This window comes from Oreochromis niloticus, linkage group LG11 (genome assembly GCF_001858045.2).
Source record: "Oreochromis niloticus isolate F11D_XX linkage group LG11, O_niloticus_UMD_NMBU, whole genome shotgun sequence".
In the NCBI taxonomy this organism is placed as follows: domain Eukaryota; kingdom Metazoa; phylum Chordata; class Actinopteri; order Cichliformes; family Cichlidae; genus Oreochromis; species Oreochromis niloticus.
In genome coordinates, this window is record NC_031976.2 from 37,933,142 (window position 1) to 37,950,895 (window position 17,754).

Sequence of the window (17,754 nt, forward strand, 5' to 3'; positions counted from 1 at the left end):
CCTGTTAAGGAGGAGATACATAAGATGTTATGGAACACTGATCAGCAGGCATATGTGTGTGTGCATGTACACTAATAAGAAAACAAGGCTCTAAAATGTCCAAAACCAGTGGGTGACGTCAAAGTGCTGGTGTTCATTTTTTATATACAGTCTATGCAACTTTTAAAAAAAAAAGATATTTCAGACACGTTCAGAAAAAATACACTCAAAAAAACCAAAGTTAATTAAAAATGTGCTACTGTTATAATACTGAAAATATATGAATACACACTAAACTGATTGTGAGCGGACAGGGTTTTTTCCGGTGCTTTTATTGTGAAATATGTCCTGGAAGCGGTCGCGTTTATCTGCTGCGCGTTGACGTCAGTGATAAAAACGGGCTGTGTCGTGTCGGACGGTCGACGGTGACTTTCCGCTGCGGTTAAACTCGTTTAAACGTTTTATTTACCGTGCTGTTTACCGGCGTCATGTCTCACACCGTCATCACCACGACAACAACGACCAGGACATCCGGGGAGAGCGGCCTGAACCTGGGCTACACCCGGACCATCCCGGGACTGCTCAAGATCGGACAGCTGGTAAGAGTCGGTCCGGCGGACAAACCCCGGGACTTTACCCGGTTCTACCCGGGTTTATGTGCGCGTGGCAGAGTTTTCTAAGATTTAGATACAAGAAACTTTCACTGTGAAATATTTAAACGACTGTTGTTGTTATTGATCGGCCTGTGATGCTCGGAGTGATCGTCTCCTGATGGAGAAATATTGATTTTCGTAGCAACTTCCATCAATTTCCTGTGAAACTGAGTCTAAAACAGGGACGGGCGAACAGAAAACAGGGCCCGGGGCTCAGAGACAGCTACAGACCCCCCTGCCCTTTTACAGGGGACCCCTCCAGCTTTTTATGTGTCCTCATATTATTATAATAGAACCATTAGAACCGCTCACTGGGCACTTTATTAGGTACACTTTACTGGCACAAAACGGTTAGATCCAGTTTTTCCTTTAGAAATGTTTTTATGCTTCGAGGCTCAGATTCAACAAGCTGTTGGAAACATTTCTCAGGGACTTTGGTCATGTGATCACAGTGACCATTGTCAGGTCTGAGATGATTTTGTGACGTGGAGCGTCATCCTGCTGGAAGCAGCCAATCAGAAGATGGTACGCTGTGGTCAAAATGACCGTGATTAGGGATGGGTATCGAAAACCGGTTCTTGTTGAGAACCGGTTCCCACTGTTTCAATTCCTTGGAATCGTTTGCCATTTTTGCAAACGATTCCCTTATCGATTCCAGTCGCCCCGAATGACGTCACCACGTTGCGGAGCGTCGGAGCGTACCTGGCAGGAAACACGGCGCCTAAGCAGCTCAAACGCTTAAAAGTTTGTTTATACTTTACGAGAACGGATTGTCATCCGTTCAGGGCAACTTGCAATACTTGCAAAGTAGATATTTCATTAAGGGAGGAAACACTACGAATATGCAAAAGCATTTGCTCACAAAACACGCGATGAATTTAAATGAATGTCTTTAATTCCGCTCCGGACTCGTGAATCTCAACCCAGCAGCAGCGGTAACGTTTGCACGTCGTCTCCCGTTAATGCGGCAGGTAAATAATCAACTAACAGTGCATGTTATGTTAGCGCGATCTGCTTTATTACAAAACCTGCCATTGTGCATTTAGGTGACCATGATGAGAGAGACAGACAGAGTCTGGCTGGCGCTCGCTGGCAGTTCTCGCTGCAGTCTACCGGTAGCGTCTCTTTTCAGGCCCGCATGTCACCGAGCAGTGACTAAGTTTGTGGTCAAAACCTTGCAGCCATTTGCCACAGCAGATGGTAGGTGAATGTGTTTAATTGTAGGCAGGGACATTACTGGATATTCTTGTGTAATTGCTACAGAATAATTTATGTTATACTTTGTTATTGCTACAGAAGAATATTTATTTTATTATTTTACGTTTATAATTTTCCCCGGGGACCCTGTGACACCCCATTGCAGAGCCGTAGGCTGTGGATCTCTTAAGATCTCACTGTTGGGTTTGTAAGGCCATGTTACTCCTAAATTTCTATCTTGTTGAAAGAGAAGATATAAAACAGTTCTAAGCTAATCGACCTTAGTGTTCTCCTTTTTTAAAACAAGAATCGATAAAGAATCGAATCGTTAAACAGAATCGAAAATGGAATCGGAATCGTTAAAATCTTATCAATACCCATCCCTAACCGTGATCAACAACCACACTCAGGTAGGCTGTGGCGTTCCGGTGAAGCTCTAACTGCTGATACAGGCCAGAGTGGATCCACGCTTTCATGCTGTTTCCTCAAACTCTGACTCCGTCATTGACGGTTGCAGCAGAAACTGAGACTCATCAGACCAGGCAGCGTTTTTCTGATCACCTGGTGTGGTCTTCTGCTGCCGTAGCTCATCTGCTTCGATGTTCGACGCGTTCATTCCGAGATGCTCTTCTGCATGCGATGGTCGTAACGAGTGTTTATTCGGGGTCCTGGTGCCTTCCTATCAGCTCGAAAATGTGTTTCTGAAACACTAAGACCAACAACCATGTTCAAAGTCACTCAGATCGCCTTTCTCCATCATTCTGATGCTCAGCGTGAACTTCAGCGGGTCGTCTCTGCCGGGTCTGTGTGCTTAAATCGATCGGTGCCATGTGATTGGCTGATATTTGTGTTGGCGTGCAGTTGAACAGAACAGACCTGCAGAAGTGAAGCTCACCTCATTTATTATTTCTGAACACATTCATTCGTATGCAGAATTTCCTACGTGTACTCCAGCGGGTGTACTCTCTGTCTGAGATAACAGCAGAGCGACTGATCCTCGTTGGTTCAACTCAACAGTCAGTTTGAAACTTGTTCCTTTGAGACGTAAATGTTAGCGTGTTTGATAATATTCATATCTTTAAACTAAAAACAACAAAAACACAAATCAGATGCTGAAACAGAGCTATTACCCAGACTCAAGCAGCCGTTTGACCCAGGAGCTGCCCGTGTTTACGGCTTTCTGCCACATTTGGCCCGGTTGGTTCAGGGTGTGCCGTCACATCAGGTGTGGGTTAAATATCAGAGTTTCTGTGGCATCAGAGCCACAGCCGACCCCTGAAACTCTTAAATCCTACCTCCTCACATTTGGGCCGAATCGTCCCCACACAGTGTTTACCTGCGCTGTAACTGAGCTGAAGGTGCCAGAACCAAATGTACCATTTATTTATGTATTTATTTATTTATTTGTCTGAAAATAAACACTCATTTCAAATTTGATGCCAGCAAGATGTTTTAAAGAAGCTGGGACAGGGACAGAAAACTGGATCAGATGATGGGTGTGGAAATCCACAGAGGCTGTTTGTTACAGACGGTGAGTTTTCCCCACTCTGTGAAACAAACAGTTCAGCAGTAACATTTTTACAGTGTATGGAGAAACCAGCCGATCCTGAGGTGGAAGATACTGGAGCTCTTCTGAAAACCATCGGCCGTGAACGCGGCGCATCGCTTCGTTCTCTTTTGCTTGCTTAAACAAGAAGATGCAAAAACATGTGGTGCATGTCCTCAAACCGCTGCTCGCCTCTAATGCAAAATAAGCAGATATTAAAAAGAATTTCCCTTTTCCCAGATCTCCCTGCTCATCGCCTTCCTGTGTGTATTCTGCACTCGCGGCTGGCCCAGCTGGGCGGCCTTCCAGTACTTCGAGGTGGTGACGCTGTGGTTCCTCGTAGCCTTCCTCATCTTCTTCCTCATGCACCTGTGCAGGCTGCAGCGGAGGATGCCCTGCATCAACTGGCCGCTGACGGTAAGGAGAGCGACGCTTCTATCTGTGTGTGTCGGTTCAGTTCGCTGATTTCCTCAGTCTCACTTCTGCATTTCAGCCGAACTTCTGCATCGAAGATTTGAGCGTTTGATTCTCAGCGTAGCGTAACAGGAAGCTGCCGTTATGCAACGCTGAGAAGCCAGAAGAATATTTACCCAAATGTTCTTCTAGGTTCTCTGTGGAGTTCAAGGAAGGAAGAAAGCTTCTGATGCGTGGTGCTTGTAGTGCACCAGCAGCCGCTCGTTTACCTTCGGCCGTGAGCACAGACGACTTTCAGATTCACTAAATCTCAGATTTTGGATCAAAATGAAACAAATCAGCTGCTTCTTTTGAGAGCTTTGTGACCTTGAAAAATGTTAGTGAGCACCAAACGATGCTCTCAGTCTGAGACCGAAACAACCTGCAGCAAACTAGCAGGAAGCACTTGATCCAAAATCAGATGTATGCTTCCACACGCGCTCAGATTTCCCTTTTCTGTTCTGTTGAATCCAGAGAAATGTTAAAAAGCTAAATTGTGAGATGACAGCTGATCTTCATATGGACGCTGTTCATACATGCACCCAAAGTCTGCTCAGCTGTAAACAGTACTGATAAAGCTCCACAGCAGAGCATCTGCCTCCATGTCACCCGACCCCCCCCGGTCAGTCCCCTTGCTCTTATTTTGAAAGTCCAGCAGCTGCGGTGCAGGTCTGGTTCCTGTGCTGAACTCTCAGCGAGCTCATCTAACTGCAGGATGAGAGACGTGCTGGAGAGGAAGCATCGATCTGTACTTTGTCATGATGTACTTCCAAGTTAAAAGCACTTCCTGTACAGCATTATTTATTAATGAATCTATGAAAACTCGTGCGAGTGAAACTGGACTTCAAGCTCACCGCAGAGTGAATGTTTGTATCCTGGTTTCAGAAGCAAACCCAACTTTGAAGCCTTCCACTAAAGCGGAGCTCTGAGGGAGGCTCGGAGCTCCTCTGTGGTGGAAACGAGGTGCTGACAGATGCTGAGAAATCTTCTGTTTATTGTTCCTCTGCTGTTTCAGGAGTTCTTTCATTACTCTGTGGGATGCATCCTCATCCTCATCGCCTCCATCATCGCCTCGGCGAAGAGCGGTGGAGCGTCGGCGCTGGTGGCCGGATCGGTACGTAAGCGCACAGCTGCGAGACTCACGTTGTGTCGCTTTGCAGCAGACCAGCTCTGTGTGGCTCCTGGAGCCCGAGCGAGTCCTCCGTCTGACCACACAGGACGTCACATTAAGTTTGTGGTCCCGCCTGAACTTCTCTGAGCGGAGTTAGATCAGTTGGTAAACTTGAGCAGCTTTACTTTGAAAGGTGTTTGTAACGCGTTGTGTGTTTGTTCACAGGTGTTTGGATTCATAGCGACGTTCCTGATGGCCGTGAACTTGTGGACATCTTACAGCGTGGCGTGTGGGCCTCAGTCTGGTAGGTCCTGTCCTTCACCTGCTTCTGGCTCTGAGCCTGTTACCTGCTCACACGGTTGGGGGTGTCGTCTTTTTAACGTGCTGCAGAATAAAACCTCCATGGCCTCGCCGGCTTTTTATTAGCACGCTTCATGTGCAGCACGTTGTTAAAATGCAGCGCATTCAGGGACAAGTGAGCGTTTTGTCGAATGTTAGAGGCAGGAAAACGGACGAGCGTGAGGATTTGTGACAGTTTGGCTCAGAGCAGCTGCAACACTGCAGCTCCTGTGGGGCCTGCAGGGCTCCAAGGAAGGAGCAGCGGTCACAGGGTCACGGGGTCACGGGCCATCTCAGCCAGCTGAGCGTCAGTGGGAGGTGCTACACAAACGGTCCGATCCACAAAGGCTCCACCCACAGCACAGCCTCGACGGGTGCAACCAAACACAATATTAGGCATACGCTCATCATGTTACACCTGATTGGTGCATATTGGCTGCATACCACATTTAAAACATTGTTATCTTACAATTAATGCAAACGTCCAGCTCGCTGCTGGAGTTTACTTCCCTGTGATAGGAGGAGGGTTTCCCTGAAGAATGCTAACGATGCTAATCAGTTAAAAGTGCTTTAAAGGCACAAACCCTGATTGTTTCCCAAACAGTGAACCAACTGTTTTCTTCAAGCCACATCCAAACACGTGAGGCCGATCCACATGACAGCAATTACCTCCACTGCTCTGAGACTCTAACACACTCTCTCCCCCCATGTTTCTCCCATCATGCTTTTCTGCAGCCATGTAAAAAGCGTCCCGTCACGATGGAGTCAGATGGCTGTGTTGGCAGTTTGCTGTGTCCTGGTTCTTCTCTGCCAAGCAACCGCCTGAATAAATGGATGTGATCATAAATCTTACTGCAGAGGAGCGCCGACGCAGGACCGGCTGGACGGGACAGCAGTCAGTGTTATTTTTTACTTCCTCGTTAAATCGGACCGCTGCGGTCACGTTTCCACGGTAACGGTGCTCTGGGTCACATTTGAACCATCAGTAATCCTCATTAATGAATGACAGCACAGTCACCTGGAACTATTGCCTTTACTACATTTCCCATCATTCCTGTTGTTTTCTTTCTTTTTTCTTTTCTTTAAGAATGAGGCGTAAGCTCTAAAGCGATGGCGCCCTCTTGCTGCTGTGTGCCATAAATGAGCGTGTGCTCACGGTTTACGGCGCCCGGCTCGTCCTTCGGTTCTGAAACTTCCTCGAGCTCTGCAGAAGCAGTTTGCACCACAGATGTATTAAAATTACAGCAGTTCTACTTTAAAATATTAGTGTTGAAATATTCTTATCACTCAAACACGAGTTGCATGCTAATGTCGTTGTTAGCATGCTAAAAATGTACTCAGGGGCTGTGGGCTCAGCAGCATGCTAACAAATGAAGTGAAACAGGTAAAACGTCGGCATGCCAACAAAGCAAAAAAACAAAAAAGCCTCATTTTTGGCGAGTAAAGACACGTGGCAGAAAACATTATTTCTTTGGTTGTCAGGAGGCCCGTGGGCGGAGTCTAACCCACTGGAGGTTCAGTTTGTTTTAGCCAGCTGGGTCATTTTTTAAAGATTCAAGGAAACTGAAGACGCTTGACGCGACGCTGCACGCCGGGCCAAACACGTGTAACCCGTCTAAAACCACACGCATGTAAACGGGTTACAAATTTTAACGATTGAAAAAATCTCATATTCATTATGTGGGTCAGTAATGATGTCATCGTTCATTAATATTACAAACAAAGCTGCAGATAAATATAAGAACCTGTTTGACTCCTGGACACACCCACTTACATAAAAGTCTCCAGCTGTTCTGCTTGAGATGCTCGAAAACCCGACAAATACATCAGAAAACACGCGGTTCAGTTTGTATCATGTTAAATCCGATCACAGCTCACATTTATTGACTCTCAGCGCGTCCGTGGCCCGTAGACACAGTTACAGCAAATAAACCTGAATGTCGGCCTGTTTTTATGTGTGGTGAGGTGTTCTGTGGGAAGCGCCAGTGTTTGACGTCTGCCTGTGGGATTTACCGACAATAAGAGAAATAAAGGCCAAAGCACAGCGTCTGTGTTACGGAGGAAGAACGTGTCACTGATTCTGTAATATTTCACAAACGTGGATTCAATCTGTAACTGAACTCCTCGCAGTTTAGAGACGTTTCAGCAGCAACTGCAGATTATTGTAATTACTCTTTGTTCAGCTCTCCTCGGTGCTTAAAAGAACCAAACTCTTTGCCATCTGAATTTAAAATTTTGTCTAGTTTTGTATATAAAAAGCACCTCGGTAATTATTTTAAGGGATGCCAAAAGAGAGCGATGTATAAATTATATCAGGATTATTTGTAAAAACGAGTTGTGTGGAAATCTGTGTGGATTAATAAATGTAATGACATGTAACAGGATTATAAACTGGATTCATTCAGATTATCCAAATATTCACGTGATTAATGATCAATGATACTTCGTTCAGTCGTGCTGAGATGGATTCAAATGAACGAAATAGATTAAAAGTGTGTGTCTATGGACAGAAGAAGACATATTTTAGTAAATATTAACCATCATTCATTTAAAACTGTTTGGATTTATAATTATATGTTGGAAGCTACATTTTTGGAAAATGTGTGTTTTCCAGAAGAAAAGCGGTAAAATATGAGCTGACGTCATTGTAACGTCACATCAGTGAAAGCACAGATGAGCTAACAGAGAAAAGATGCTGTAAATATTCGATGTGCTGCAGTGAGCGCAGCGTGTTAGCCGATTTACAGTCGTCCGACTGTTTAAGCACAATCTCTGCGTACCTCTCCCAGCCCGTTCGTATTCTGATCAGAGTTATTAATCTTTCATTCAGTGACGACAAACTTTTATTAATCTGCACACAGTGATTTTCACGCCCGCTAACCGCTAGCTCCGACCACGCGCAGCATCTCTGGGCTGTCAGCTCTGCAAACGTCTCTCATGGGCTCAAATGAAGTCACACCTCTGAACCTGAAAACTTTAACGTGAAGGATGGTTACGAATCGAGAGGCGCACGTCAAAGGCGGCAGGTGGCCAACGTTAGCCGAGACGTTAGCTCACAGCTAAGTGATTGTTAAACAAATTAAAGTTCGTTAACTCGGCATTATTTATACATAGTTAACATGTATTAAATGGAATTTAATGAAGAGGTTAGTATAGCACTAGCTAACAAGCGTAACCCAGCATGACTGTTAACGCCACGCCCAGTTTTTCTCGCCTGCACTGCCGATGTCCTTCGACAGACGGGAGTTCATGCTAACATGTCAGTGTTCACATGACAGCTGCTGGTTGTCTTATTGGTCTTTAATAACAAAGTGCCATTTATCGTTTGATTGTTTTTAGTGATTAATCCCAGTTTACAGGTGTGCAGATAAACTGCTGTAAATGTTTCCAGTTTTTCTGCTGTGTGATCTTTGTAGGACCCAAAGTTGTACTCGCTTTAATTCTTATGATAAAAAGGCTCAAAGTTGGAACCTTTTCGGCCACCTGTCAATCACAAACGAGTGAAACCATTCGATGTGCAACGATAATCCTGAGATTACTGCCTTACTGTCCTGTCAACATCTTAGTGAAGCTTCTGACTCTGCACTGAATGTGTCTGAAATTTCCTCTGAAGTAGCTCAGAGCACCAAACGAAGGATTGACCTCTAATTAGATTCAACCTGAATGTTAAACTGTGGAAGTTTAGGTTTACACAGTACTTTTAGTACATTTAAATACTCGTTAGTGTCTGATCCTGGATCCCTACACACTGTGTGACATCATAACAGGTTCCTGCTCGACTGTGGGAACCGTCAGGATGTTCTAGTTAGTGTAGGAACTTGATGAAGCATGTGAGCTTTTTGTAAGAATGTTTTTAGCTTTAGACAACTTCGTAAACTAACTTTAAAAAGCATAGTTAGGTTGTGAGCTTCACGTTCTCCCTGTGTGGGTTTCCTCTCACAGTCCTAAGACATAGGTGGGGCGACCTGTCCAGGGTACAAGCCCCGCCCACAGGCTTTTAGCTTTCAGTAGTAAAATGTGTTCTTACGCCACAGACTAAGACACTGAAACACTTGGTATTAATTTCAATAAGAGCGATCATTGAGCCCTTTATTATCTGGAGCTGGTCATGGAATCATGTGACACTGCAGGTAGAGACTGCGAGTTCCTCATACAGTGTAACACGGTCTGACCTGACCTGTGGGGTCGGCCTCAGCAGTCGCGATGGCGTCGTTTGCAGCTGCCGAGAGCCACGGTCCTGTTTGATAGGCTGCAGGGACTGACTTCACAACAGTGACATCACATCCTGCCTGCCCCCACTGAGTCAGGACCTGAAGCCCTAACAGCCAAAGGCGGTTATGCCTGAGGATCTCACAGTGTGCAGGGGTTCACATCCCGTTACTGTCACGTGTCTCATAAGCTTTATTTCACGCTGTGATGCTGTTCGTGATGGTCCACCATGCTCACTTGCTGTGCTTGCTGCCTCTTTGGTTTCCTGTCTGCACCAGCTTCATTTGTAAGAGTTTGATTTCCTGTGCGATACACTGATAAGCTTACTGCAGCAGGCCGTTACATCATCCTAACTCGTGTTAAATCACAACACGTGAAAAGATTTTTGGTTTTTGTATGTATTTAGTATTTCTATTGTTGAACTTTTACTATGCTGTTTTTCCAGTTTGGGATAAAATTCAAACTTTTTTCTTGTTTCCGTGTCCTTGGAATGTTTTTTAACCCTAAAGCTGGGCTTTAATTTTCCGTCTGGACGTTTTGCATGAATCCAAAATGAAGGTGTGGGGCGCCGATGTGGTTTTCCAGAAGGATATTTGAAGGCGTTGCTGTGAGCGTTTACAGTTATTTCCATGCCTCTGATGGATCCTGGCTCCACCACAGACAAACCACATTGTTTACATTATTTATTTTGGCTCCAGCTTGATGATGATATTCTCACCGCTGCAAAGTGACCTGATGTACGGCTGCGTGTCCACTGGGCGACAGAAACATTCATTAGACTGGTTATGAATCTGGACGGCTAATACGTTACAGTCAGGTCTGAGTGACCCTGCTGCTCATTACATGTTTCACTGTCGGAGGGAAACGGCTTCAACCGCTCGGTCTCCGAGTGAGATTTGTTTGTACAAATGTTCCAGTTTAGTGGAAAGCAGCCAAAGCTCGTACGCAATTGGTCAAGACTTGAAAGTCATTGTTCACTTACAGAGTGTGTGCAGTTTGACAGAAAGCTTTGAAAATCAATATAAATGATGTCAAATCAAGAATATCCATTCCTTTATTTAATTCAATTCAACTTTATTTACACAGCGCCAAATCACAACAACAGTCGCCTCAAGGCGCTTTCTATTGTAAGTTAGACCCTACAATAATTCAACAGTGATAACCCCAACAATCATATGACCCCCTATGAGCAAGCACTTTGGCGACAGTGGGAAGGAAAAACTCCCTTTTAACAGGAAGAAACCTCCGGCAGAACCAGGCTCAGGGAGGGGCGGGGCCATCTGCTGTGATTGGTTGGGGTGAGAGAAGGAAGACAGGATAAAGACATGCTGTGGAAGAGAGACAGAGATTAATAACAGATATGATTCGATGCAGAGAGGTCTATTAACACATAGTGAGTGAGAAAGGTGACTGTTTGACTTCATTTGAGACCAACAAAGCTTCACACATGGAAACATTTTACTCCAACAGCAACTTTTAGTCTGATTGTGTTTCTACTACAGACTAAAGTCCTGCATAGATTTGGTCGATTATTCAGCTCATATTAAAACTTTTTTTTGTTAAAGTCATTTTGCTTGAGCTGAATCCTGTCACTGCTATTTCCTGTGGTGACACACGGGGCGGCGCCAGGAATAGACAAACCTGTAAAAGCAGGTCGTGGAGCAGCCGTCCTAACAGCTGTTTCAAAGGTTCCTTCTTTCTCCAACATTAAATTCTGATTGGACGTTTGCTTCTTAAAGTTCCTGAATCTGTGAATTGTTCACCGTTTGAGATCGAGACTAGGAACAGATTTCCAGTTTTAAAGAAAAAAGTATACATATGAGAGCGAGGAGCCCAGTGGACACGGTCACCTGGTAGTTCATTTAGTGTTTTCTCCAAAGTGCCTTAATGTTCTGTGGGTGTGGATTGGTCACTTGGCTTCGGTGAGGAGCCACGTTCAGGCTGGACTTGTGATTTTATTATATTACAATAAAAGATGTGTACAGTATTATGAGTAACATCACAAACACGACTCAAGTTGTTTTTCTACATTTTTAAAATGTGTTCAAACTACAAGTTGTGATTTATTGCATGTTTTGAATTAAAGGCTCATTGCACCATTTCTGTCTCTGTGCTAGTTTCATACAACATGAGGAACGGAAACAACGTATTATTTATAATTACAATTAACAAAATGATGCATTTATCTGTTTAGTAAAGTCTTTGTGTAAAACTCATCTCTTCACGTGTTTAAGGACTTTACACACACTGATATGACTGTGTGTGTATTTGTATACAGAGGTTTGGCGTTCTGCTGATGTTTGAGGCACATTTTGAAAACACATGAAAGTGTTACCGGCATGTAGAGAACAGTGCGGATTATTAGCAAACATTAGAAAGATAAAGAGTCCTAAAAGTGATCCCTGTGGAACACCCACACCACTTTATCTAATCCAACTTTATTTATAAAGCACTTTAACATAGCCAGCACAGGAACAAAGTGCTGCACAGCAGATATGTTAAGAACAATAGAATAAAACAAAGCAGCAAAGAAAAGAAAACCCATAATACATAAACATTAAAACAGCCCTATATTAAAAAAACAACATAAAACAACAGAATCAACTGAAACAACAAAAATAAAACCAACATCTCACACGGTGTCAAAGGTCAGCGTGTAGAGGTGGGTTTTCAGGAGTGACTTAAAAACAGAGGAGAGGCCTGTCTAATCTCTAAAGGGAGAAATCCACAGTTTGGGAGCTGCTACAGCAAAAGCACGATCTCCTCTAAGTTTACGCTCAGTCCTGGGTACATTCAGGAGCAGCTGATCAGCTGAGCTGAGAGAGCGGGTGGGTGTATACAGCTGTAGCAGCTCAGAGAGATGAGATGGGGCTAGGCCGTGGAGGGCTTTAAAAGCAAATAAAAGAATTTTAAAAGAAATCCTAAAAGAAATGGGCAGCCAGTGAAGTGAAGCTGAAATATGTGCTCGAGTGTTGAGTCCCAGTTAATAGATGAGCTGCAGCATTTTGCACCCTCTGTAGATGAGTAATGTATGAAGCACTGAGCCCAGTATAAAGTGCATTACAGTAATCCAGCCAAGTGCTAACAAAGGCGTGGCTAGCTGTGAAAAACTGGCTTTAGCCAGCTGCCTTAATCTGACTGTCAAACTTCAGATCACAGTGCACTTTGACCCCCAGGTTTATGACAGCTGGTTTAACATACTGGGCCAAGGTATCTAAATACACACTGGGGGTCTCAGTGGGGCTACCAAAAACCATCACCTCAGTCTTTTTATCATTGAATTTTAAAAAGCTAAGAGACATCCGAACCTTAATGTCATCGAGACACTGAAGTAAAGGCTGTGTAAGGTATCTGCCTTTTTTCTTTAGAGGGACGTAGATCTGACAGTCATCAGCATAGAAGTGAAATGCAACGCCAAGTTTTCTCAGTATAGAACCAAGAGGAAGCAGATACAAAGAGGCAAGGCAAGGCAAGTTTATTTATATAGCACAATTCAACAACAAGGTGATTCAAAGTGCTTTACACAGACATTAAAAACAAAAACAAATAAAAAGCATGATTTAAATTTGATTAAAACAAGCAAGCAAACAAACAAACAAACAAAACAGTATATAAAATCAAATATCAAAACAGTAGATAAAATCAGAACAGTAGATAAAATCAGTAGTTAAAAAGTAGGTTTTGAAATTTAAACTTAAGTGTGGATTTGGTGCTTTATTCAAAAGCAGCTGAGAACAGGTGAGTCTTCAACCTGGATTTAAATAAACTGAGTGTTTCAGCTGATCTGAGGCTTTCTGGGAGTTTGTTCCAGATATAAGGAGCATAAAAGCTGAATGCAGCTTCTCCGTGTCTGGTTCTGACTCTGGGGACTGATAACAGACCGGATCCAGATGACCTGAGAGATCTGGAAGGTTCATACTGGGTCAGGAGGTCACTGATGTATTTCGGTCCTAAACCATTCAGAGCTTTATAGACCAGCATCAGAACTTTAAAGTCTATCCTCTGACGGACAGGCAGCCAGAGGAGGGGGCCTAGAACTGAGCTGTGTGGGACACCACACACCACAAGTAGGACCTGAACCACTCCAGTGCTGTGTCCCTAATGCCCACCCAGTAAAATGGCGTGATCCACTGTATCAAACGCAGCTGTCAAATCTAAAAGCACCAGAACAACACAGTCCCCAGGGTCAGGAGCTAAAAATATGTCATTAAAACTTTGAACAGGGCTGATTCAGTGAAAGGGTTTAAAACCAGACTGGAAAACCTCTAAAACATTTTGCTTTCCCAGGAAGGCCATTAATTGGCTGTAAACCATCTTTTCAAGAATTTTGGAAAGAAAAGGTAGTTTGGAGATAGGCCTGTAATTTGCAGGGGTTTGACTACAGCGTGTTTAACATCTTTAGGGACTACACCTGACATCAAACTGTGTTTTACCAGCTCGAGAACCAAAGGTCCAACTGTAGGTAACACGTCTTCTAAGAGTCGGGGAGGGACAGCATCATTTGGAGATCCTGCAGGCTTAAAATGACCAACAGTCTCCTGGACTAGAGGACACAGACTCACTGAGGGCTCATGAGCAGAAAGATTTGAGCCCTGGTGGAAGAGACCTTCTCAATAAAACGGTGTAAAAAACGTTCACAGGCTGCAGACGAGGGCTCGATACAGTCAGAACAGAGTTAATGGTCTTAAATAGAACACGTGTTGTGACAGTTTGACAGAATAATGTGTTTTCTTTTAGCATCTTTTACAGTTGTGTTTAAAGCAGCTGTGTATTTTGAAGGTTTAAGTTTAGTAAACTGATGCTTTAAACAGACTAAACTTAGAGAGAAAAAACACTCCTCTTGTGTCTGTGTTTGTCTCCCACACGTGACATCGTGACCTGATCCACCGAGGAAGGAAGAGTGAGGAAGCACGGCCTGTTTCCACCGGACAGGAAGTGTGTGAAGAGCTGCAGCTGTGAAAACGTGTGACGCATTAAATAAACATGTCGTTTCTGTGATGTGAGGAAGAATAACGTTTCCTCATCAATGTGCACCAGGCTGATGGTTTTGGCTAGAGTCGGATGATTCGCCTTCATTAGAGGTGGACATTTTTCACCAATAGTTTTGTTTCCATAAGATTTATTTTAATTAGTGGAAACATCATTTGATTGGTTTGACTGTTATATAAGCTGAGCACCTCTGTGTTCCTGGACTCTGATGGGACACACCCTGCACAGGCAGCGTGTGATGGGGAGTGTGAGTCATAGCTGCCTCCCTCATTTCCTGAACTCCAGCCTAAACTGTACAGAAGGAAAAGCAGAAGACTTCTGTTCAACACCTGTGAAAGTCTGCCGAGCTGATCTTATTTCTCTTCTTTAATGTTGAGTCGTGTTCTGTTCTCAAGCATCAGAACCAAAGCCAGCGCTGACGTGCCCAAACCTGCAGTTCCTGCAACATCCACAAGGCTGAGTCCAAAAGTGAGTCAGTCCTCGGTGACACAGGTGGCTGTACCTGCTCCCGGCCTGCCGGGCTTCGCCTCAGCTAGTCCGTGTTTGTGCTTGAATTATGTGACAGATAACAAAGTTCAATGTGTGTCTAACTGTGTAATTTTACCACTCACAGATCCAACAGTGAGTGGTTCCTGTTACTCATGCAGTCTGAGGAAGCAGCGGTTGAAGTGTTTGTGTATTTATTGATTTCTTTTAAGTCACTGTTTATTTTATGTATTTTATAGTTTATAAGTTTATAAGTCCTGTCAGCCCTGTGCTGAGAGGGCTGTGCTCATCCATCCATCTTGTTCTAATAAAGCCAAATTTCAGGAACACCTTCTTTAGATCTGTTCAGTTTTATTCATGTAGCACCACTTAAACAGTCAACACATCTGGACTCAAATGATGTTACATTGTAAGGTAAAGACCCCAAAGAGTTCAGAAATGTTCACACCAATGTGAATTGCATTCAGATCTTTGATGAAGTGAATGAAATGGCCTGCATTTGTATAGCGCTTTACTCAGTCCCTAAGGACCCCAAAGCGCTTTACACTACATTCACACACTGGCGATGGCAAGCTACATTGTAGCCACAGCTGCCCTGGGGCGCACTGACAGAGATGTCAGTACTCAAAGGTGAGTGGCTATAACTGACTACATGTGTGTACTGTATCATGAGTGGACAGACATGGATGTAAACCACACATTAACTGTTTGGCTGAGGCAGTGATCCTAACTTAGAGGCGCTCCGAATATTATTAAATGTGAACATATCGTTAAATATCACATTTTTCCTGTCAAGTGTTTGAAGAAAACACTTTGGAGCCACTTGAATAAACGTATATAAAGACATTTACATGAGGACAAACTGATTTCAAGGAAATAAAAATGCTCAAATTTGAAAGTTTGTGAGTGATTTTGTTGGTGTATCAGCTGTTTAGTCGTTCTGTGACGAGATGGATGCTGTCATTGTCACGGTTCTGGGTCATATTGACCCAGCATTTTCAGTTTCTTGTGTTTTGGTATTCTTCTGTATTATGATTTATGTTTTGATTCTTTAGTTTTAGCTGTTTTCATTATTATTATTTCTATGTTTCAGTTTGGTCTGGGTTATGAGTTCTTAGGTTTTGTTCTTGTGCCCTCGTGTTTAGTGTAGGTTTAGTTCAGTGTCGAGTCTGCGTCTCTGTGATTTGTTTCCTGTTTTACTTTGAAGGTCCATGTCTTATGTCAGTGTATTCAGTTTTACTTCCCCCTGTCTCGTTAGGCCTAATTTCTCCCAGCTGTGTCTCCCTCCTGCTTCCTGTTCCCTGATTATCTATCTATCCCTATCTCGACAGTCATTATATTTTAGGATAGTTTCTGAGTTGAGGAGAATAAAATAATATTTAACAGTAACTGTACCAATGTTGTTGTGTACTAAGCACAGATTCATTTAAAAAGCTTACGAATGTTTGAGCAAATGGTGTATTAGGTTGTAATAGAAACGTACATTTAATGAGTAACAGTAAAAAGAAAATTACAGAAAATTACCAGGACATCTTCTGTTTTGTACAAAATTCTTTTTTACAGTGTAGATAAGCCCCATAAAATCACAGAGTTTGAATATAGAGAGAACACAGCTGGGGTCACTTTGTTGGGATGATGATGATGATGATGCAGGGGTTAGTACTGCTGCCTAGTAACAACATGATTGGCTGGTCCTCTTACTCATGTCCAACAACGACTTCAGTTGGATGAGGATTTTAAAAGGATGGAGCCGTGACTAAAATGTATACTTATATTAAATGCCCCTGCAGCAGTGACCCCGCCTCTCGCCGTATGACAGCTGAGATGATTTTGTATTTCCTTCTGTGCCTGCATGAATCAGTGCGTCTGCTTTATGGACTTTAAGTATTTTTGAATACTAAAACTTTTGTGCTGTCCCTAAAGTAGGATTATAGGAGTACGAGTACTTCACAGTACGAGAGCACTGAGCCAAACACGAACCTGAGGGTCAAACCCACCAGACTGATCTTCTGATGTCCTGTGGGCGCCGTGTTCATCTCGTAAAATACCTGAAACCTTCGTCATATTCCTTCAGTCTGCTACCAAAATACTGCAAAATGCCTGCCACACTTCCAAAAAGGTGAAACACCCAGATTTGTTTTCAGAAGCTGGTTTATGATCTGCAACTATTTATTCAGATCACCTGCATGGGTCCAAACTTCATCACTGCAGAGCGCCATCTGGTGTCCACATATTTAGTAACAAGTCACAAATATGATGTTCAAATGAGGAGTGAGGTGAGACGTTCTGAAAAAGCAAGAATTGATCCAAGTGTGACGCAAATTTTCCTTAAAATGAGAAGACTCCGAAAATAGCAGCAGAGACAGCAGCTGTGCAGAAGAGCCACAGACGACGGCCCTGGATGGGGGTCGGTCCTCCTCAGGCTCTGGGGGGATCTCCTCCATGCCTGCCTCATGACCTGTGGGGGCGGGGCTATGGCTCCCCACACCCACTATCAGACACTTACATGGAGAAACCTTATGAAGACAAGCGCGCTCACACACACAGGTGTTCGCAGACACACACTGTCTGGGTTGGCTGCTGTCTCTAAACATATCACGCGTTATCAGTCCTGTGTGCTGCTCAGTAACATTCATGTTTATTATTGACTGTTGCTGATGCTGAGGTTGGCTGTTGCCATGGTTTCCCTGCTGCGTTGTCTTCTCTCTCTCTCTCTCTCTTCCCCTCTTTCTTTCTCTTTCCCGTCGCCCGGTCCTGTAATAACTCCAAATAAAATCAAATAAATAAATAAT

General features: G+C 43.7%; 1 protein-coding gene across 4 annotated transcripts; it reads left to right on the forward strand.

Moving 5' to 3' along the window:
- Positions 1-316: 316 nt before the first annotated feature.
- Positions 317-16,027, forward strand: cmtm7 (CKLF-like MARVEL transmembrane domain containing 7). 4 transcript variants are annotated; one of them, XR_266672.3, is made up of 6 exons: positions 317-578; positions 3,616-3,792; positions 4,844-4,942; positions 5,165-5,243; positions 6,014-6,173; positions 14,383-16,027. XR_266672.3 is itself a non-coding variant. In XM_003451266.5 (5 exons), exons 1-5 carry the CDS (start codon positions 468-470, stop codon positions 6,019-6,021), a joined length of 474 nt encoding a protein of 157 aa, XP_003451314.1. In that variant the 5' UTR covers positions 317-467; the 3' UTR covers positions 6,022-10,631. The 4 variants fall into 4 exon arrangements, 1 of the variants encoding a protein (XP_003451314.1); XR_266669.4 differs by lacking the exon at positions 14,383-16,027 and adding an exon at positions 6,366-10,631 and having other exon boundaries at positions 6,014-6,230; XR_266670.4 differs by lacking the exon at positions 14,383-16,027 and adding an exon at positions 6,366-10,631.
- The last annotated feature ends 1,727 nt before the right edge of the window (positions 16,028-17,754 follow it).